Raw genomic sequence first — 23,508 nt, forward strand, 5'->3', positions numbered from 1 at the left:
GGACCATCTCTTTCTGCCATCTTCCACCAGAAGTATCACTAAGGGCACAATCCTAACTTGCACTGGAAACAGGCAGGCCAGCCCAGGGCTAGGGGAAATGTTTCTCCTGACCACGTGTCATGCTGCAGCAGCCTCAGTGGGTCTACTCAGATCTGCGTCACCTGATGAGGTGGTACAAATCCAAGCAGCCCAGGACTGCCCTGGACCACCCAGGAATGGTGTCAGGATCCGGCATAACTGCTGGATCCTGTCCCCACCTCCCACTCACCACTTGCCCGCCCATGGTCCCATGCACCACCCATCCCTCTGCCCCAAACACCTCCCTCCTGCCTCCTCCCCATGCCTCCCCAGATCCCTGCAACAGTCAAGCTTGGCTGACGCAACTCACCATTTCCCCGGGCCTGTGTCGGCACAGGGAAGCCAGCGCACATCTGTGCAGTGGCCTATCTACCCTCAGACTTGTATCAGCCCAGATGCAGGTTAGGATTGGGCCTTTAAGGTGACAGCTGAGTACATTCAGCACCCCAGCATACATTGCCACTGAATGACTTTCACTCAACTTCCATCAAAGTTTGTCTTTGCATTTGCCTCTGTTTGAATTAAAGTGGTGCAGCATAGCTAAGGGCAGCTGTGTTCCTGCCAGCATTGTGGATCGCAGCTGAAATCTTTTATGATCTGGCCCTGTCTCAAATGATATTTGGTATTCACTCTGCATGTATAATAACTTCTGTCTAATGGCTGTTATTAAGTCGAGTTAATTAAGAATTAACCCTAAGTCCCAGTGCAGGGTGCTTTTCAAAGAAGTTGTTGCATTTGCTACACCAGACCTGCACAACTTATAATCCACCAAGACGAATGAATCTTGGCTCCCCAAGTGTCCTTGATCCTGTATCAGAAGCAGGTGCAAAGTAGGAAGGAAAGTAGTAACCATAACCATAACAAAAATAGTGAAAACATTATAATATGTTATTGAAGTCTCAACAGCTGTGCTGCATGAGATTAAAGGTACAGCTACCCCAGCATTCTGCTTCCCCAAAGTGGCTAACCCGATGCCTTTGGGAAGCCCATGAGCAGAGAGAAGAAGGCAATAATTCTTTCCTCTCCTTGCATCCCAGGAACCAGTACTCAGCAGTGTTTAGCTTCCATGGCTAATAGGTTTATCAGTGGCTATCTTCTATCAATTTGACTAATCCCCCTTTTAATAATTTGTTTGCATTCTTAAAGTATTTACCACAAACAGTAATCCGATCCTAGTGCAATGTGCAGAATGTTGGATGTGCTGCACATAGGTAGTGAAATTAGTTAGCTATTATGTTTGCTAGCATCAGAAGTAACCTGTGAAATTCTGAGAACAAATTAAGTTGCCAAGAGAGACAAGATGCACAAGTTTGCAATTATACAAATGAGGTTTGCTAAGTTTCTTAGGAGAATCTGAAAAACTGACTCTGCTCTCTTTGTATGTAGGGTCCTCCTGGTTCCCCAGGTCCTCAAGGTATTCTTGGAGCTCCTGGTATCCTTGGTCTTCCTGGCTCTAGAGGAGAACGTGGTCTCCCAGGCATGGCTGGTGCATTAGTGAGTATAACTTTTACCAAACTTTCCAAAATGTTACAAATATATGCATCTGAAATTAAGCTCGCCCATGCTGAAGGCATTGTTGAAATCTGGAGTGTTTGAGAAACCTCTTAATATATTACCTTTACATAAGAACAAAAAAGGCACTACTGGATCAAAGCCACAGTGTATCAGGTCCAGCAACCTACTTCCCTATATCTTTTTTTCTCAGCCATAAAGCCCAAATGCTTGAGACTTTCATCATAGGAGAGGTGCTCTAGCCCCCCCCCCCCATCAGTTAATTATTCTTTTCTATGCATTTTCTATAAATGGAACACCTGCAGAGAAGAATTACAAGGCAGATGAGTATCTCTTTTCACAAGCCAAAGCCTTATCTGTGAATGTAGATGAGAGTTAGATCCCTTATTTATGTATACTGTCAGATGGATGAGTGGGCACCTTCTCATTTAAAAATCTAGCCCAAAATCCTTCTTGTTTGTTACATCTGTATTCTGACTTGGATCTCAACATAATCTTCCCAGTTGGGCTGCCATCCAGGCACTAAATGTACCTAGATCAGGGGTGTCAAACATAAAACCCGCAGGCTGGATACAGCCTATAGAAGCTCTTTATCTGGACTACGTGATAATTGGCCTATCCCAGCACTGTCCTTTCAGGAGTGCCACTTCTGCCAAGGCATCACTTTTCAGAGCTCATGAGCTGTGAAATGATGCCTCAGCAGAAGTGGCATGACTGAAAGGGCAACCTGCATGATAATTGTGCTCTCCCGTATATTGAACATATGATCAAGATTTGCATATTTTCTCTTCCGGCATTTGAAACTGAGTTCTTACGCAAGAACAAGATGGCTTATTACTGGCCATCATCTGCTTAATGATATCACTTCTGGCCGTCAGCAGCCATCATGAACGCAATTCGACCTACTATATGGAACAAGTTTGATACTCTGCCTAGACAGTTTCAGCAAGGTGGTTGTATATTGTGCCTGGATGGGAGACCAACTGGGAAGACTATGTTGAGATCCAAGTCAGACAAGATTCAGACAAGAGCCCTGAAACCCAGGGGTTAAATATGACACGCAGACACTATTTCACAGTAGGCTTTTGCTTTTGACCTGGAGGAGAACCACAGTGTAACATAAAGAAGATTGGAGTCATATGCTTTTGGAGTGATATGCTACTGACTTATGGTTGGATCCTATGAGTAGAGGTGGGAGATAATTGTGATAATGAAATAAAAACGCATAACCCCACTTTCTGCACTTTCCATTTTTGTAAAAAAACAAAACCTGAATTTTTTTTTAAAAAAAACTGTTTTACAGAAAATCCGCGGATTTTCCATCCGTGGTTCTGGCTCAACGTGGGTCCCCTGGACTCATGTTGAGCCAGACTTGACCCAACCTGAACCCTCCAAAGGTGAGCGGAGCTGTGCTCCAGTTGCCTTCTGAGGGCTTTCTGAAGCCCTCACGCACCCACCTGTAGCCTCTGCGGGTTTCAGAATGCCTCCTAGAGGCAAAAATCAAGCTACTTCTGGTTTTCACCCAAAGTTTTCAGAGGTTTTAAGGGGCCAAAACCACAGATTTACTTATCCACGGTTTTTGATATCCATGGGGGACCAAGAATGGATCCCCATGGATACTGAGGTCCCACCTGGATTTGGTTTTTATTTATTTTTTAATCAGAGGGAGCATGATTAATGACTATGGCTGTATCTGCTGACACTATACCACCTATATCACCTACCTAGTACACTTTTAAAGCAATTATAATTTATATTATAACTCCTGCTATCTGAGTAAGAGGCACTTTTTCAAGTGGGTGCTCCTCTTTTAGCAGGGGCAGAGTAACTAGCAGTGTCTTTTCTAGTGGCTGTCTGCTGGTGTTCTTTTTGCATCTTTTTAGATTGTGAGCCCTTTTGGGACAGGGAGCCATTAGTTATTTGATTTTTCTCTGTAAACTGCTTTGTGAACTTTTTTGTTGAAAAGCAGTATATAAATACTGTTGTTAATAATAATAATAATAATAATAATAATAATAATGTAAATTTTGAATAAAAACACATATCACCATTTTGGAAAACACTGAAATTCACCAAAAAGCAAAACCATTTTCTCCCACTTCTAACTATGATCCATCACACTGTGACAGTGACTTATGGGATGTAGTATTATGTTCCAGTGATGGTGTGAAAGCTTAGCTGGTCCTTATACTGGTTGCTGCACCCTTTCTTTCCTTGCCACAAATAGAGCTAACTGTACATGAAGAAGGAACTCACCTTGGGTGATGCTTGGCTAATGGAAAAGACACACCACCCAACAGATAATGCATTTACTATAGTAATACTAATTGCTGGTTGCAGCATCCTCAGGGAAGTAGGTCTTGCTCAAGCCTTTTCCATGTGCCAGCTGTAAGTCCTCTGATTAAAAACTGCATCCCTTCTATAATGTGTGCAGCAATTAGCACAAACAGCTGCATGAACTAAAAGTTAGATAGGATTCCAATTAAATGAGGCCTACTGAATATTTTGCAAGTTTAATATACAGGTATAACCTAATTATCCACATATTTTTCACTCACGGTTTTATATCAATGTGTTGAGATGGGCCCTTTAAATTAAAAGAAAAATGTCCTTTAACAATAGCCTTGCTTACCATTGTAACAGTGACAGCAGGCATTCAATCAATCTCTCTCCAGGTGCTTAGAACAGCTTCACTCAGAGGCAAGTGACCCCCCCTTCCTCCTGAGCACATGAAAAAATGCAAAGGGAAGTGATTATCGCCTCCTCTTTGCATTCTTTCCCTGCTCTCCACGTGAAGGGAGGGGTTGCTGCCTCTGAGTGAAGCCTTTCTAAGTGCCTGGAGAGAGAAAGAGAGATTGCCTGCCTGCTGCCACTCTCGTGCATTACAGTGGTAAAAGAGGCTATTTTTAGATCACTGAGCAAAAGGACATTGTGTTTTAAATGGATTTTCTTTAACATAATTTAACAAGGCTCTTCAAATGGAAACCTCGCAGATGCCGAGACTCAACCTGTATGAACACATCAGTGAAATGTATGCCGTACTCTTGTTTTCTAGGGTGAGTCTGGTCCTCTTGGTATTTCTGGTCCCCCTGGTGCCCGTGGTCCTTCTGGTCCTGTTGGCAATCCTGGTGTGAATGGTGCCCCTGGTGAAGCTGGACGTGACGTAAGTAAATCTTTGATTTTTTTTTTAACACACTTTACTCTTTGCTCTGAAGACTGGGGATAATGTGAATTTAAAAACCTAAAATATTCAGCAATGTTTCAAGGAGCAGCTGAGAACTGTAGGTTAGTCCAGCAAAACAGAAGCAGGATAAATAAATGAGATCAAGGTTGAGAACTGCTTTGTACATTGAAAAGTGCTTGAGAAGTCATTCTCAAGTAGTCCCACAAACTTACATCTGTATCCCACCTTCCTCCAAGGAGCTTGGGGTAGCATATATATGGTTCTCTTACCCACTATTTCATCCTTACAATAATTCCATGAGGTATAACTGGCCCAGCATCATCCAAGAAGCTTCATGGCTAATGGATTCATGGATTTGATCTCCATTCTCCCTGGCTGTAGGCCAACATTCTAGCTACACTCAGACCTGAGGAGGGAGTCAAAATTCCCTAGGCCTCGACTTCCAGGAGCCCCAGGCCATGACAATACATACATTACAAAACAAATTTAGGAAGGGGGGCCCAATCATGCATCTTGTTCTATAGGAGAGGGTCATGCAAATTCAGTTTGCTGCAGAATAAGGGGGAGACAGTACAAACAGCTGCCTTATATGTGCGGTCTACTAGAAAATGATTTATAGTTGTGTGTTTTTCAAAGGAATGTCTTTAGGACTCATAACCCGAGAACAAAGACTAGGTTACACATTAATCACTTCAAGCAAGGCTGCACAACTCAATAGAACTGTTTCCTTTGGGTTGTATTTATAGGTTTACAATCCTGCACTCTTATTTGAAGCAGGGTGGTGCACAGGCAATGCTCTCAGTGATCACTGGCTTCCCTCTTCAATATGTTGGCAGCAATTCCATGCATGGAATCCTCCCATGTAATGCCACGTAATGTTCACTCCTCCCTCTAATCCTCTTCCTTTCCCACCCCCTTATTCCATCATGCCTCAGTTATCAATAGTAATTTGTAAGAGCCAACCGATTTGAGTAGTCAGATTGTATGCATACTTTTGTAAAGCAATACACATGCCTGATCTTGTCTAATCTTGGAAGCTAAGCAGGGTCAGGCCTGGTTAGTACTTGGATGGGAGACCGCCTAGGAATACCTGGTGCTGTAGGCTTATACCATAGTCTTTCGAGACTGAAGGTTGCCAACCATTGCAATTAGGACTCAAGTCTGTTCTAGGGTTTTGTTGGGGCTAATGTTGAAAGTATGTCCTGAGAGTTCACATACAGGAAGGAAAGGGTTTTTTTAGTGTTTGCCAGATATCAAGGATGTCTCTTCTTTTTCACAGGGAAATCCCGGTAATGATGGGGCCCCTGGCCGTGATGGTGCCCCTGGTTACAAGGTAATCTGTCCTTCCTTCTCTAACAGCACCATTCTATGCATGCCTCCTCAGAAGTAAGTCCCATTAATGGGGCTTACTCCAAGGAAAGAGTGCATAGCACTGCAGTCTAAATGTGACTAGATCTGTGCTTGTAATTAGCCCATTTTTAAATACTTATCTGGATTCTCCATTTTCTTTCACATTCATCTTTTTAGGGTGAACGTGGTGCTCCTGGCAGCCCTGGACCTGCTGGTTCTCTCGGTGCTCCTGGGCCCCATGGTTCTGTTGGGCCCTCTGGCAGACCTGGAAATCGTGGTGAACCTGTACGTAACAGTCATCAATGATGTCCAACAAAACTGCATCTAAAATAAGGACCGTTTTACTTAAGAAGTATGGAGGCTAACCTTTCAAGGCTTGATTGAAGGTCATGGAACCTCCTTCCTCAGAGGGGCTCTCCCAACAGTCTGTCTTATGGCATTACAAAAGGCCTGCCCTTTTGGGAAGACTTTTAGGGAATCATCTTGACTCTACCTTTCGTTTACCTGTTTGAGTTTTATATTGAACTGCGATTTATTTATTTGGTTTATTTATTTGACGAGATTTTAAAAATTGTTTTGATATGGTTTTGGACTCTGATGGCCTATTGGGTCACAGGGCAGGATGTAAATTTTGTAGTTGTAGTAGTTGATGATGACGATGATGATAGATAATCTGGAATGACAGTCCACCTCTGACCCACAAACATTTTCTCATCTTTCTACACTCCTGAACGAACATGCATGCACAAGTTTTCTCTATCTCCTATGCACCATATCCAGTATTTTGGCTGTGAACTCACTCTGCACTATGTCATTACATGTTTGGCTTCCTGAAAACAGGTCAATTTGCCAATGTCCTCCAGAAAATAGTGTCTACTAAAAACAGTGCAAGTACAGGTGTGCCCGGTATTTGCGGGGGTTTCGTTCTGGGAATCCCCCCCATGGTTAAGCAAAACTGCCAATACCAGAGAACACCCTTCCCACCCTCTAGAAGACCCCTTATGGGGTCTTCTGAGCCCAGCAGAGGCCACGTGTGTCTATCCATGACCTCTGCTGGGCTCAGAATGATGCTTAGAGCAAAAAAAATCATGACTTCCAGTTTTTCAAAAAACCGAAAGTGACGTTTTTAACCAGAAGTAGTGTTTTTTCCAGAGGGTTGTGTGCGGGGGGCCTCACGGACCCGATCCATGAATAAGTGAATCTGAAGATATGACAGCCTCCCTATACTCTTTTTGTTCTGTTGATTTGCTAGAAGTAGCTTTGTTCCATAAAGCAGAGAGAACTGGAAGTGCAAGTGAGTTGAGTTTCCTGTTCAATGTGCTTCTTTGCAATGCTTGAAGTGAAACTATTGCATCTCCTGTGCCTCCATGGTGAAATGTGCAAGCTTTCAATATAGGGTCTAATACAGGTTGAGACTAATTATTCGTGTGGGTTCTGTTCCAAGCACTCACGTGGATAACAAAAAACGCACTATAGCAATTTAAAAAACAAAGCTTCTTTATTAAAGGACTATTCAGTTTTTTAAACTGATTTTAAAGGGATGCATTTTTCCCCTTCTCCAGGGATCAGCACATTCCTTCTCATTTGCAGGAGCCATTCGTGTTGGGTCAAATCCGTGTATAAAAAATCCATGTTTAAATAGGCTGGACCTGTAGTGTATCTCTCCAGGAAATATGGTTTCATTTGAACATTGCAATGAAACAAGAACAGGAGACCTGATACAAATTAATCAACATCTGAAGTAACTCTTTGAAGTCATTCTTTTGTCAGTCTCAGTAGGGGTCCTTTCAGCACAATTTACAGTGAGCAACTTCTGTGTTTGTCTCTTTGTGCTACCATTTTAGGGTCCTGTTGGTATTGCTGGCCCTTCTGGCCCTGCTGGAGCAAGAGGTCCTGCTGTAAGTCTGGTTTTTGTACTGTTTTAATTTGAAATCTGTTAAGACATTTAGTACAGATGGCCCTTATGGGAGATTTGGAAATTAGTCAGAGGGTTGGATGAATCATAGGGGAATGTCAGATTGGGCTGGAGGTGTGGAATACAGTATTTCTTTTTTGCCTTGATTAGAAGCATGTGACACTAGGGACCTTTTAGACTTTCAAAGGATACGGAGCATAAGTCCCATCATAAAGGTGATTGTAAGCCTTTGAGAAGTGACAACAAACATATATTTGCAGCCAAGGTCACAAAAATGTGTGTAACCTGCCCTGTCACCCAATGTTGAAGTAGGATATAGCTTAAAATAAGCAACTATACCTAAAGGAGGCTTTGGTCTGTGCCTGTTGAAGCTAGCATAGTACAGGAGGGTTGCCCCAAGCATGACAATGAAAAGGAAAGAACGGAAAGAAATCCAAAATGTTGCAAATCAAAAGTTGCAAATCAAAATTTATGAATATATTATGAAAGGACCCAGACAACTTTTCAGCCACCGCTCTGGCTCAATAGAATACTCTTTGAGCAAAGGCAAATCTGACCTCTGGGCATACCGGCTTGAAAAAGAGGCTTTGAAGGATCTCTAAGGAGGTGTATGGCAGGGAGGACTAGTTTGAAAGCACCCAGTTTTTAACCTTCCCTTTTGTTCCTTCTGCAGGGTGCACAAGGTGCACGTGGTGAAAAAGGTCTTACTGGTGACAAGGGACCCAGAGGTCTGCCTGGTTTTAAAGGACACAATGGGCTTCAGGGACTTCCCGGTATTGCCGTAAGTCTATTGTCTGAACAATGGGATCAAACACACACTGATGATTTGGGTAATGGGTAATTTGTCAAGGGACTGAGAACCTTTTGAGGATACACCCCTTGAGGCCATTCCTTTTGTGAATGTCCTTCCTACTACTAACTGGAACAATACATTGAAATATTTGAACATATGCTGTCTTATACATTGGTTCATATAGGTCAGTGTTATCTACCAGGGCCTCTGAGAGGAACTTTATTAGGGAGTACAAAATGTGAATGCTCCTCTTCACACAATATATGCAAATATTTTCTGAGATCCCAGGAAATTTCTGACTCACTTCCTTTGGCTCCTGGGCCCTCTTCTTGACCCTTTTTGTGCCCAGGGTTTAGACCATGCCCCCCACTACATCCCCCTCTTTTGGGCCTTGTTATCTACTTTGACTGGCATGGGCTTTCCTCAGTCTCAGGCAGACATCTTACTACCTGAATTCTTTTGAGTTGGACATATTGGGCAGGGAACCTGAGACTTTTTGCATGCCAAACATGTGCTCTGCCACTGAGTTATGGACCCTGTTCATGATGCCAGTGGTAGATTTGTAACAAAGGTGCTGCAGCTCAAGCCCAATCAGAAACCACACTTTCTAGTCTGGAAACCCTGCCCTGATCCCAGCTATATGGGTGCTGGTCACAGTTCTTCAGTGGAGAGTATAAGGGATTTTGCGTTGCTCAGATATACTTTCTTCTTTTTCATTTATTCATATTTCATACAATATGAGTCCTTATAGTAAAAACACACACGTTTTTAAGGCTGACTTCTGAATTTTTGAAACCGTTCATGGCATTTTCCAAAAGCCAATTGGAATTCACAAGCTGCCATAGTATGCATGGAAACAGGTTTAAGCCACATTATTGTTGTCCATAATTGTTTAAATCTCCTTCTGTTTCTTTCATATCTCATCAGGGTCATCATGGAGAACAAGGACCACCTGGTGCTACTGGACCTGCTGGCCCAAGGGTATGTCAATTTTAGATGCATGATCTTCATTTGTGCTGGATGTGGAACTATTCAATTCTATACAAATATATGTGATTATACATATATTTATATTGTCTATTTACATTATTTGACAACTAAATGGGGCTTTTTCTGTTCTAGGGTCCTGCCGGTCCTTCTGGTCCCCCTGGAAAAGATGGTCGCAATGGTCTGCCTGGACCTGTTGGCCCTGCTGGTGTGCGTGGTTCTCAGGGAAGCCAAGGACCTTCTGTAAGTATGGCTAGAAATATAGGTGCCATCACTTTCAACACTAAGGGTCCAATCCTATCCAACTTTCCAGCTCTGGTGTAACCACAATGCAGCCCCCATGGAAAGGTAACACGTTCCCATACCTTAAGAAAGCCCCAGTGACTGCCCCTCCACCATAGGATGCAGTGTACACCCTACTGGCACAAAAGCACCAGCACTGGAAAATTAAATAGGATTGGGCCCTAAGGCTGCTGTCTCATGCTGCAACATGAGAGTAAGGGCACAAGCCTAACCAGGTCTACTCAGAAGTAAGTCCTATTTTGTTCAACAGGGCTTACTCTCAGGAAAGTGTGGTTAGGCTTGCAGCCTGAATCCCACTGAACACAGTGAGATTTTCTTCTCATGGATAAGCATGGATAAGAGTGGGGGCTGATCCATGAATGAAGAACGTTAGTGAAAAGAAAAATTTCTCCTTTTTATTTGTCCACCTAGCTTTCTACCCCCCAACCACCATTCTGCCCAGTTGTGACTTATTAGATTTTTCTCATCAAATAAGGGCACAAATCCTAACCAGGTCTACTCAGAAGTAAGTTCTGTTTTGTTCAATGGGGCTTACTCTCAGGAAAGTGTGGTTAGGATTGCAGCCATAGTCACAAAATCAGTCCAGATTGTCTCTGTTGGGTGAGTCACAGCAGATTTCATGATATACAAACCCCAGTCTTAAACATATTTAACTGGAAGTAAGTCCTGCTGATGCCAGTGGAACTTAACTTCCAATGCATTCCCCAACCTTCAACATATTTACTTGGAAGTAAGTTCCATGGAAATCAATGAGGCATACTACTAACTGAACAATTTTAAAACAGTGGTAGGGGAGGGGTTAGGATTGCTGCAAATCCAGTTTTCCAGGATCCAGTTTTCTTCTCACTGTTCTAGTTAGGAGACCCCTACCCCCCCCTGAGGTGCAATGGAAAGAATATTATACCTCGGCTAACTCCCACAGTACATGAACATAGAAACGGCACTATTTGGTACCTTATGTTTTTATGGTTTGGAAGCAGGTTCTGTTGATTTTCAATAGGGCTAATTTCTAAGCTGTAGGTTTAGGATTGCAGTATAAGAGCAAAGTTTAAACATTTGAAGACTCTACTACTTTGCTCTCATTCCAGGAGTCAAAATTGGATTTTCAAATTAAACCAGGTAACATAACTATCACTTAACAATTAAACTCGATGTTTAGAGTCATTCTTTCTGACTTGGCAAGCCAATGCTAATGCTGAGCCAGATAAAGAATCCATTCATTGATTGGCAAGTGTTTCCAGGTTTGAGAACATTGATTTTACATCCTATGTCCATCACCATGTCCCCAAATATAACTAGCTTCAAGCACATCTATGCTGGACATTGGTAAAATGTAATATCCCTCTGGCTGAGTTACAGGTCTCCTCATGAAATACGGATTAGATATTCTGTAGAATCACGGTGAATTTGATTTAAACAAATGTATACTCATTTTTACCTCCCTTAACTTTCTTAGGGTCCACCAGGTCCACCTGGTCTTCCTGGCCCACCTGGTGCCAATGGTGGTGGATATGAAATTGGCTACGATGTAGAATACTACCGGGCTGATCAGCCTTCTCTCAGACCCAAGGACTATGAAGTTGATGCCACTCTGAAAACATTGAACAATCAAATTGAGGCCCTCCTGACTCCAGAAGGCTCAAAGAAGAATCCAGCCCGCACTTGTCGTGACTTAAAACTCAGCCACCCAGAATGGACCAGTGGTATGCTTGTGTTCAGTGCTTGACTGATGAGTCCCAGGTTATATACTCAACCTGGTATGAATTGGCTTTGTGCTGAATTTTACAATTTGTTTCTGCTTATAGAGAATAGCATATAACACAGGCCAACACACATTTTGCAACCTTAAACGTTACACCAATTCCTGGGTATATTTGGGGTGCTGATTCCAAAAATGGCATCTGTTTTGCCCTATCATGTCTAGTTTTGGAGACATGGCATAGCCACTTTAGTGAATAGTTCAAGCAGGTTCCTCATGTGGAAGCCTACACAATGGCTTCTGCATGAGGAAGCTGCTTGAACCATTCACTAATGAGGCTATACTGTATCTCCAAAACCAGACGTGATAGGGCAAAATGGATGCCATTTTTGGAATCGGCACCCCAAATTCATATCAAACCACCATAAAGTCTGGGAAAAGCTTTTCTGACCCTCAATTTTGTAGGCCTGTGTAATCAGTCTCAGACTGTATGTGTCACTTACACCAGTTTGTGCTCTGGTGAATCCACATGGCAGCTACCCTTCTTCCTTTCTGGGATATTCTTTCATAAGAGCAACAAAACAGATAAACTGCTAGGCAGTTTGTACTGGTTTTGTAACCATCTCTGTGAGTTGTTTAAATCTGTTGAAGATCCAAACAGATGGTAGACCATCTTTTCCATCTATGTAACTAAATTGCTCTCACTCATTTGTTGAGCTGTGTGATTCAGAATATATTGACTACAGGAATTCAATTTCTAATCACTCCCAATTCCTAAAATAAGTTTCTTGTGCTTGATGCATTTCAGAGGCAATGGCTCTTTATTAAAATGATACACCTATAATGCGATCCTATGCATGCCTACTCAGAAGTAAATCATATTGAGTTCAGTGGGACTTACCTCATAGGACTGCAGCACTAGTGATTATTATTATTATTGATATTAAGATTATTCTTATATTTTTATTTTATTATTAAGAATAGTTGCCCCTTCCCATCTGCTCACCAATACCCAACTTCCTTTCTAGTTTCGGACATTTATATCAACAACCTTAACATATAAGCAATCAACAATATCAACAATCAGTGACATATAAATTGGTGAAGGTTGCTAAGTTCCCCATAACTTCTGCATTAATACTATGAACAGCTCAGAAGAGTCCATAGCATTCCTATGGCTACAGTCATACTAATATGAAACTAAAACCATTCTTTCTGTGGCTTTTTAAAATGGCAGGATTCTATTGGATTGATCCTAACCAAGGCAGCACCGGGGATACCATTAAAGTGTTTTGTGACTTCTCCACTGGTGAGACCTGCATCCACGCCAATCCAGAAAGCTTCCCAACTAAGAACTGGTACACTAACAAGAATGTTGCAGAGAAAAAACATACATGGTTTGGTGAAACTATCAATGGTGGTACTCAGGTGAGTGACTATACTGCATGTGTTCTGATTCATATGTTACCTAATGGTGCAAACCTTAATCACAACAGAGATGAGAGCAGAAGTCCAGTAGATTTTAAAGCGCACAATGTATACAATACCCCATAAGGTCTCCTATCTATATCAAACTATCAACTCCAATGTTGTTGTTTTCCCCCCAACACTGGCTGCATTTGCTTCTGAATATCAGGTAACATTTAGCAACAGGCTTTCAGTAGCCATTGGTAGGTCTAGCCTTTATGAATTTTTCTACACTTTTTAAAAAGCTATTTAAGCTAATAGCCTGTGATAGTAATGGAATGATAAAAGTATTTCACATGATATATAATTATTTTTCTTAGTTTTCAACCTTTAGTCAGTCAGGCTTCACTGGGTTTCCTTAAGTTCTAGTATTATGAGATGGGGACCAAAAAATTCTCTGTCCAGTCTTTCCATACCATTCACAATTTTGTAACCACTGCCATGCCTTCCTCTAGTGACCAGATCCAGTGTGGGACTGAGTGCCTGCACCTTTAATGATTGTATAGAACAGAGTATTTTGGCAGGTGCACCTCATCATGGAAGGGATTAAAAAGCTGCACCTGCCAAAATGCTCTGTTCTATGCAATGGTTAAAAACAGAGGCACTCTGTCCTCCATTGGAACTGGTCACCCTGCTCCCTTAGGACCTATTCACATACAGATGAATGACTACACCTGCACCTGACTTGATGCCCATTTTGATACATTTTTGTGGCATGATTAGTTCATTTCATGTTCATTTGTGTATTGCAATTATTCCTAGAGTGACTTTATCAGGTTACCTTGTGTAGAATTTTGTTAATTTTTGTGCTGGACATGCTGATGACCATATTATATGGACCTTCACAAAACGGTCCGCGTCAACTTGATTTGTATGCAGAACATATTACACAATATTCCTGTTTATTTAACTGAAGGATTTCTTCCTCTTCTGTTTTTAGTTTGAGTACAATGGGGAAGGTGTGACTTCCAAGGACATGGCCACCCAACTTGCCTTCATGAGACTACTGGCTAACCAGGCCTCCCAGAACATCACATACTACTGCAAGAACAGCATTGCTTACATGGACGAGGAGGCAGGCAATCTTAAAAAGGCATTGGTGTTGCTGGGATCCAACGATGTTGAACTACGGCCTGAAGGCAACAGCAGGTTCACTTACACTGTTCTTGAAGATGGCTGCTCTGTAAGTATCCATTCCCTTAGATGTCACTGTCATCCCAATACAGCTAGATGGCTAATGTTCTTGACTGATTGTGGGTCATTTTAAGTTCATTCAGCTTATGGAAGCTAAGGGCCCAATCTATCCTACTTTCCACCACCTGTGCAACCACAATGTAAGGGAACAAATGTTCCTTTACCTTGAGGAGGCCCGTGTGACCACAGGATGCATGCATGACCCATTGGCTCAGAATGCCAGATACTGGCTCAGGCTCAGAATACCAGATGCAGGGGAGGGTACCAGGATGCAGGTCTCTTGTTGTTTGGTGTGCTCCATGAGGCATTTGGTGGGCCACTGTGACATACAGGAAGTTGGACTAGATGGGCCTATGGGACTGATCCATTAGGATCCAGCGGGACTGTTCTTATTTTCTTATTGGCACAGCTGCACCGGCACGGGAAAATTGGATAAGATTGGGCCCTAAGTTTCAAGTGCCACTTTTCCAAGCGTATTTGAAGGCTCTTAAAATCCTGTGCCATTAAAATGCCGCATTTTTGCTATACAAATCTATATAGAATCCCTACTGAAGTGACTTTGCTCCCTACCTATGTGCTGTTGAGATGAATTTTTAACAGCCACCACAGACCTACTTCTTAAGAAAAGGATTACTCAAACATAGAGTAACCCTTTGGGAAATTAGTACTTTTGGAGGGTAACGACCATAAGTCAGTCAGTTTATAGCACCTCCAGTGTAACTGGCTTACTTAGGTCTCTTCACCCTGCTCCACAGTGGAACTGCCACCAGAATGAGAGCCAGTTCAGTATTTCAGGAGTGGGTATGTTTGCTGCCTCTGCATAGGCATTTTCTTACCAGTGCATATAAAATGAAAGGGGCACGTCTCTAAAAATTCAGAAGTATGTGGCAATGAGCCCCACCATCTTATTGCATTGAGGACACAAAAGTGTATATTTGGGGGATGTTCATGTCGTCTTCACATTTAGCAAAACACTATGGTATGAATGTACAGAAATGAGAGCAAAATTGAAATGTCAATAGGATGTAGGTGATGAGTGTGTGGCTAACTTCAAGAGCTAGAGGAATGCTGGAGAAGAGGCTTGGAAACATGACTGATTTGGTGAGAGCTAGGGAATCTCCAAGGTTCTAGGCTGGTTTCATGATCTGAAATATGCAAGAGAGTTGGATTATTGGGGGACTCAAGGCAAATAAGTAGGAACCTTATTGTATTCCTGGTAATAGCAATCAATCAATGGCTCAGTGTCTATTCTAACTTTTACTCTTATTGACTTGCAGAGAAAGACCAACCAATGGGGCAAAACAATTTTCGAATACAGAACAAATAAACCATCTCGCTTGCCTATCCTTGACATTGCACCTTGGGACATTGGTGATGATAACCAAGAAATCGGTGTTAAAGTTGGCCCAGTCTGTTTCAAATGAATGAACTCAAACTAACTTAAAACAAAACCAAAAAAACTCTCTCTTTTGCCATTTCCTTTTTATACTGAAAGCTGACTCCTTCCATTTCTTCTGTTCATCTACTTGCTTAAGCTCTGGGCGAAAGAGAAGGAAAAGGATTTATTGGAACGTTGTGCAATGCAATTTAATACAGCCCCCCACAGGAATCGGAAGTCTTTCAAGATTTTAACGCCTTGTTGTGGAAAATGTCAGCCTTTTTGTGTAAAAATTTTAAAAAGCAAAAAAAAATAAAATCAACCAAATAAAAAATCCTGAAAGTTTGCACCACTTGTGGCCTTTGTATATCTTCCACAGAGGAAGTTTAAAACCACAACTTCCAAGGTTTGAACTACCTCATTACACTTGAACCAAGTGTGATCCACATTCTTATACATATGATCTTAGGTGCTCTTGGACCCATTCAGAATTAAAAGGTGCTGATTTCATTTTTAAAGTATGTTACCAATACTTGAACTTTAATGGTGCTAGTGTCATTGGAGACAAAGAGGGGGGAAAAAGAAAACATTTTTCTGTATTAAGTTGTATTGTTTCTTTGGAATCTGTCTCAAAATAAAGTCAGAATGACCCATCTTACCCCCAGATTAAGCATGTGGCTCATTCCTCCCTTTATCCTTCCCCCATCTTCGACCTCTTCCTCAACATCAGGTGTTCATGCTTTTAAATCTCATTTTCATCCTCTACAATGGGCAGAAAAGGAATCATCGTTTCTCAACAAACAAATTGTACCTATTTTGTATATGTGAGATGTTTAAATAAATTGTGAAAAAATTGAAATAAAGCATGTCCAGTGTTCTAAAAGAAACCACTGAATGAGTAAAGTTCCTTGCTTAAGTGCATCACTAGATGGTTTTTTTTTTTTGCACCTAATATGTATTTTCTGACTCTTTTTCTTGCCTATTAAAACAGCAACAAAAAGGCTGTAAGATTCAGCGTTCGTTCAAATGCATCTCACAACGTTAATGCCAGCATTTTTTTTCTGAATGATCTGATTACTGAATATTCTAAGGTTGACTTCATTACAGTTAAGGAGTTGTCATTTGCTCTTTATGGCACAACAGTTAATATGTACCTTGTCCAGGAAGCTGTGCACATAAAGCCAACATCTACATCATCCTTGCTTTTTATTCCAGTTCTGCCTAAGTGAACTTTTCCCATTCAAATCCAATCATTTTAAGAAACTCAAAAAATTGTTTTCACTTAAAACATTCATTTGTCATCAGACTTCACAATTCTGCTCAACGATATTTGCACAAATCTGGCCTCTGCATATTTATATTCCAATTTCTGCTTAACCAGTGAGTTTGTGACTTCTGTTTCCCTTCTGAACTTATAGAGGCTGCAGCCCCCAAAAGGTCTAACCCTAGAAATATCACACAACTTGACACATAATAATCTTAATAGGAGCACATGCCATTGCCCTCAGTGGAACTTACTTTTAAGCAAGGATGTTTAGGATTCCAGCCTTACTGATCTAAGGACCAATCTACAGATTAAAAAAAAAAAAAGAAAGTACAGTGGTACTACCAGGGCTGGCCTTAGAAGCAGTGGGGTCCAATTTGAAACTTTTGTCAGCCCCCCCCCCCTAATTTTTTTAGCTCTTAGCTTGAATGGAGCCAGACCAAGAAAAAAACCTGTTACTTATGTGCAAGTGGATAGGACTCCTGTACCTTTAGTGGCTGTGCAGAATAGGTGCCTGGGAGGTGAGCCGGAGGGAGCACATGCCCAGCCCGGAGTGCTCCCTGACTCTTGCCTGTTGCTGCCCCTTCCACAGCAGCCTGCTCCAAAACGAGGCAGGAGAGGATGGCACTGGGAGCTGTGAGGTCAGGGAAAGAGTGAGGCACACATGCTGCCACCTGCATGGCACCAATTTCAAGTCAGCTGGAAGCAGTGGTGGCCGGGAGCTGCTTCCAAAGTGACCCAATTTCAGGCCAAATGGAAGCAGCGGTGGGCAGAAGGGCTGTACTGGGCTCCCATCATACACGGGATCCAATTGGGCAAAATCTCCCCAATTGCCTAAAAGTTGGCCCTGGGTACTACTATGTCACTCCAAAGTGCAGAGGGAAGAATCGCATGTCAGAATGCTCCCCACATCAAAAACTTCCTGCCCCAGGGAAAGCTACCTTGCCAAAGAGCGTGGTTCTTAACCTCTCTGGTACATTAGTCTTCCTTTTGAATGAAAGAGCATTCAAACATGAGATTCTCCTGTGCAGGTTGAAATGGTACACTTCCAAAAGTCTATAGCATGTGCATTTTCTAAACAGACAAGACAGGCTTTCATATTGATATCACTGAAGTTCTTCCAGAGTAGCAACAATTTTTGATCAACCACATTGTCGCATGATGAGACTTAACTGCAGGACCACCTTTTGAGTAGATCCAGCACATTTTGGAGTACCTCATCCTCACTTTATCCTGAAAACAGGGCCTAGGAGAGGGGGGTAACAGGGGCAAATTGTACCCAGGCCCAGGGTCAGAAAGGGAAACCAGGAGCCAAAGGAGGGGGCCTGGAAAGTTCCTGGGATCTTCCATTTTCCAATCTCACCCAGACTCACTGCCCATGTGGGATGTTGGGGGCATTACCATGGGCACATGGGAGCGACTACTGCTAGGAGCCAAACACAGCAGGCCCAGGAATGCATATATACTTTAACAGTGTAACGTCTGGGAGGAAACTGACCTACTACAGTAGCTCTTTGGCTTGTGGATCTGCTAACCATGAAGGAGCTCAGCAACACAGCTGAGGGACTGCAGATACTGCAGGAGTCCGTTTGGTGTACACAGGACACTTTCTGTTCTATTGTGAGCCTAAATACAATGATACTAATTTCCTGCAATGATTTTCTATATATGAAAGATTTTAGAGAGGCTTAGGAGTGTGTTTGGTTTTCTGTATAACTGTACCTAGCTGCCAACACCAGGCAGGCAGACAGACCTGAGCTCTGCATTGGGAAAACTGGTAGACCTGGGCTCCAAAGACTATTCCAGCTGTTGCCACTTTCCCCCTGCTTGTTTTGCCCCCATTCTGTCCATCCCCCATTGCCGCCACCCCATTTTGTTTCATCCCCTCCCTCTTTGGGAAGGGGCCCAAAAGAAACTTTGTACCCCCTGATAAAATTCCTCTCAGAGGCCCTGCCTGAAAACCAAAATGTAGGATTGCCTAATGATAATAAAAAATTGTGCTTGAATGTTCTGTTCACAAGTCTCTGTGTGCCTTTTAACAAAATATTACCTTCTGAGACTGTGAACTACCAACAATCATTTTGAGGGCCAGACTTTGCTGGTTTACTGCAAAGAAACATGTGACCACGGTGAAGTGTTCTGTTGCATTTCCACTATGCTTTGTTATTAACAGCTTATTGGTATTTCTTATCTTACAATCAAATTACAATTACATGTTACACAAGCCCAACAGCCAAAAATCCACCTTGGTCTTCCCATCATCACTTGTGTTTGCACAATTTTTGAGCCAACTATGAGGATGTAGAGTGGTGCCAGAGCTGAAGACCAAACTTAATTACCAAAATGTCCCTTTTATTAACCCACCTGCAGGGCAGCAGTAAGCTAGAATTTTTGTCTAGTTCTTCAAAAGCACAAAACTTTATAATGGTTATGACAGGTACCGTCAACCGACTGGACGGTGGAGCAGTGGTACGTTTTAAAGTGCAGGACCTCATCATAAAACACACACACACAGCTCCCAAATGTACACGAGTTATGTATAACAAGTACAAAAATTAGAGAGTTTTCTGCTCCTGCTGTTTATTTTTTTACTGTTAAACTTACAGTACTTCATTGTACTAGCTCATTTCATTTCAAACTGAACACAAAAGCTTTAAAACAAATGCACACACATTGAAAAATAGGATTATAAAATAATCTTAAAAACAAACAAAGGCTATATTAGAGGGCTAGTTTATGCACATTTACTCAGAAGCAAATGCCGCTGTGTTCAATAGGACTTGCTTCCAGATAAATATACACTCCCAGAATTGTAACCTTAAATTACAAGGCTACGTATTGCCTCTAATATAGTTCTTGAGAAGGCCCAAGACATTATGTATGCCTCTAGGCAAATTTCTCAGTTTGCCTCAGCCTACCCTTTCTTCTCCACTAAGGTCATATTGAAAAATGTTTCATAGGCATCACAGAGGCGCTCCTGCTGATGACAGTACCACTCCTATGGTAGGAGAAATCCCAGATCTCGGCTCGTCCCTTTCTAGTACACCTGTGTCTGATATCAGGTCATCAAAGGACCAATGGTTAATGCAAGCCAGAGTTTCTCAAAGTGTGCCCCTCGGAGTCCTGTGGCTCCATGAGCACACCGTAAGTGGCTGCCATCTGCCCCTTGCCCAGTTTGTTCATCCTTCCCTCCTTCCTCCCCCATTTATGAATCTTCTTCCTCATTCCCCTTCTGTTCTAGCTCTTTGCTGGTATTCAGCACTGGGTTTGGATCTGTGCCACTCCATGCATGTACCAGCGCTTTGGGATTTCCCCAGACTCCTTTTAGGTGTGTAAAGGTCTCCAGGATTGAAAAGTTTGAAAACCAGCAGTGCTAGCACCTCAACCCAGCAAGGAAATGTGTTTGTGCAGCTGATTCTGACTTGTATCTGGTTCTCATTGCCTTTGATGTTTACTTTTAAGGTAGATGGGGATACTTATTGCATGCAACAAAGCACAAATAGAACTGCATTATGGTTTTGGTTCCCCCCATTCATTTATATACTATACACATACTATATTATACATACAATATTATATACTATACACAGAGGAGAAAAAAAAAGCTAGACAGATAGGTCACAAACAAAAGAACATACAGCAACTAAAAGTTTACAACCTATTTTTAAAATGATCATACATTCATCTTCTGCTTGTAAATTACCTGAGTCACCCCTACTTAGAAAATACTGGTATAAAAGCCACTTATGGCTAGGGTGCCAACAATTTATCTGGAAAGGCTCTTGAGTCTTTCAACAGCAAACTTTCAACAACTGGGCTTCATGCACTAATTTTCTGCATATCACAGAGGTGTAAAAGGCACAGGATCATGGAAAGCAAAAAAAGGGTAATCCAGTTTGAAGCCTCAATAAAGGGGAAACAGCTTTTAGTGAAGTATTGGTGATCTCATTGTTTGCCAATGTTTATTTGTTGCCTAGCAAGGTTTCTGTGCCTGAAATGTTGTTGGGTATTCCATTGGTGAAACCTTTTCCCCGCATGCACGTGGATTGATAGGGAAAGCTTCTCCTGTTGAATTTCTTTCTGCCCCTGTCCTAAAAAAATTGTTCTCTTTGTTGAAAAGTCAAACACCAAAAAAAGCTATACATTAACATGCTGATTAGAAGATTTCCAGACAAAAATGCATTTTCAATGAACAAAGAGTATTGTGGCACATACCAAATGTACTTATTGTACAATAGATTAATGCCTCACCACTATGTGTAAGTTATTTCACAAAATATATTTTCTAGAAGAACGGTACTGTCACATAAAACTCTCTAGATCTTTCCAGGAAACACAATTAATGTCTCAGTTCAGACCCCCTTGCAGCAATCTTGGCTTGTAATGGAGTTCTTGACACATGGGAATTCATTCTGACAATTACTGCAAAACTTCATATTAATTGTGTTTAATTCCTTAGGTTTTCCCCCCAAAATGCAGGTATTGTTTCTTTGTTTAGTGTGAGCTGAAACACGTAGTTAATTAAATGCCATTTTTGAAAATAGAGTTGTTTGAAATGCATGGCCACAGACCGCCATCTGTTGTCTTGGAAAGGAATTGCTGAGCTGAACCTGACATTCAAAGGATTTAGTTTAGTGTTTATTATTTTGAATCATCCATTATGGTGATTAAAGAGCTTGGAGGGGATATTCTTCTTAAGCTGTTCAGTATAGGTAAGCATACGATAAAGGCAAACTGAACTGTGAAATAAGTCAATACATTGAGAGAGAATATTGGCTTTCCTCCTATATGCAGTTTTGTTCTCCCAATCGGATTCTCTGGAATCATTCACAAGCAGTTATTATTTTTTTTCCTGTATCTAGGGCAGCCATTTTCAACCACTGTGCCATGGCACACTGGTGTGCTACGACTGGTCCCCAGGTGTGCCATGGAAATTTGGGAGTGGGTAATTTATTAGTAGGTTCATTGAGGGATGTGACAGCACAGTGTGCCTTGTCAATTGTCAAAAAACTGATGGTGTGCCTTGACCATTTTAGTGCCTTGCCAGTGTGCCATGAGATGAAAAAGGTTGAAAATCACTGATCTAGGCAGTGGAGAAGCCAAACAGTGGTTGTCCCCAGTCAAGCTGATGGAGGGGGGCTTAACAGATTTGCCTCCCTCTCAGTTTCAACCAGGTGGAATGAATGCAACAATTATGGAATCCCTAATCATAGGGATAATAAGCTGACAATTTTAGGAAATGGTCGATATGCATTCTCTCTGACCCAGGTGTAGCCAACATGGTGTGAGGCATCTCAAGGTTTGAACCAGGAGGCCTGGGGTTTAGGCACTTGTTCCCGGCTACACTGCTGTTAAGAAGGAAACTATAGGCAGAGGTGGTGTCATGGACCAAGTAGCAGGGATGTGCGGTGTGAGTGTGGTGGGTGAGACAGAACCACCCCATCGTAGTCCATGGAAAATCACCACAGTTGCCTTGCCAGCTTACATCTGAGGAGGCTCTCTATACCTGAGAAAGCTGGTGTAAGGAGAGCCTCCCTGGGGTAAGTAGTTGGAAGAGCTGCAGTGCTTTTCCATGGAGTACAATGGAGTGATTCTGCCTCACCTGTGAAACTCGCACCTCATGTCCCTGCCAGGCAAACTGGACACTGACAAAAGGCCCATCAGAAGCTACCCTTCATTGGTCACTTTGTCTTGGGTTTGATCATGTGCTTCTGCAAAAAAAAAAAAAAAAAAAAAATACTCAAGGAAAGAACAGCTAGGCATGCTTCATGAGCGAGACAATTATTTATCAGAATATGGTTGGCATCCTTCAGTCTCAGAAGACTATGGTATCGTGCTCTGAATAGTGGTTCTGGAACAGAGTGTCCTCTCCAGTGCACGAAGCCTGGGTAAAGTAGGTATGGAGGATAGGCTGTTACCCATGCAGCAAATCCCCCCTCTCCACATCGCTGAAATGGTCCAATGGAAAGGCAGAAGCCAATACGGTTGGTTCCAGCGGCGTCGCAGGAGTTGCCAGAATGTTACTGTGTTCAGCCATGAACTGCCTCAGGGACTCCGGCTCCGGATTTTGCTTCGAGGTTGACTCCTGAAGCCTTTTCCATAACTGGATATAGCCACAAGGCAGTGGAGGTTTGGGATCAGAGTTTTCCTTCTCTCAGATGAGCTGCCTTCCCAGGCTGACGAGTCCCATCTACCCAGTGGCTGTTTAGTCGCCTCTTATGACAAGTACAGCCCAACTGAGGGCCTATTCTTATCCCCAGCCCCCAGGGGATTTATCAGAATATATCCTTATCAAAATCACAAAGCATATTCTTCACCTATCATTTTATTTAAATTAATATTATAAATCATCAAGGCAAGGCATAGGGAGAAACCTGCTTCCTC

The 23,508-nt window shown here is 42.2% G+C and overlaps 1 protein-coding gene across 2 annotated transcripts in view; it reads left to right on the forward strand.

Annotated features, from left to right (window-relative positions):
• Positions 1-16,747, forward strand: part of COL1A2 (collagen type I alpha 2 chain) — a 73,730-nt gene extending 56,983 nt beyond the window's left edge. For both annotated transcript variants that reach the window (XM_066627706.1, XM_066627705.1), the window contains 12 exons: positions 1,465-1,572; positions 4,646-4,753; positions 6,054-6,107; positions 6,302-6,409; positions 7,969-8,022; positions 8,713-8,820; positions 9,760-9,813; positions 9,955-10,062; positions 11,579-11,825; positions 13,059-13,249; positions 14,229-14,471; positions 15,760-16,747. In XM_066627706.1, the coding sequence (XP_066483803.1) occupies positions 1,465-1,572; positions 4,646-4,753; positions 6,054-6,107; positions 6,302-6,409; positions 7,969-8,022; positions 8,713-8,820; positions 9,760-9,813; positions 9,955-10,062; positions 11,579-11,825; positions 13,059-13,249; positions 14,229-14,471; positions 15,760-15,906 (1,530 nt within the window). In that variant the 3' untranslated portion in view covers positions 15,907-16,747. The remainder of the gene's footprint in view (positions 1-1,464; positions 1,573-4,645; positions 4,754-6,053; positions 6,108-6,301; positions 6,410-7,968; positions 8,023-8,712; positions 8,821-9,759; positions 9,814-9,954; positions 10,063-11,578; positions 11,826-13,058; positions 13,250-14,228; positions 14,472-15,759) is intronic.
• Positions 16,748-23,508: the final 6,761 nt, after the last annotated feature.

Source organism: Tiliqua scincoides, chromosome 5 (genome assembly GCF_035046505.1).
Source record: "Tiliqua scincoides isolate rTilSci1 chromosome 5, rTilSci1.hap2, whole genome shotgun sequence".
NCBI classification, from domain to species: domain Eukaryota; kingdom Metazoa; phylum Chordata; class Lepidosauria; order Squamata; family Scincidae; genus Tiliqua; species Tiliqua scincoides.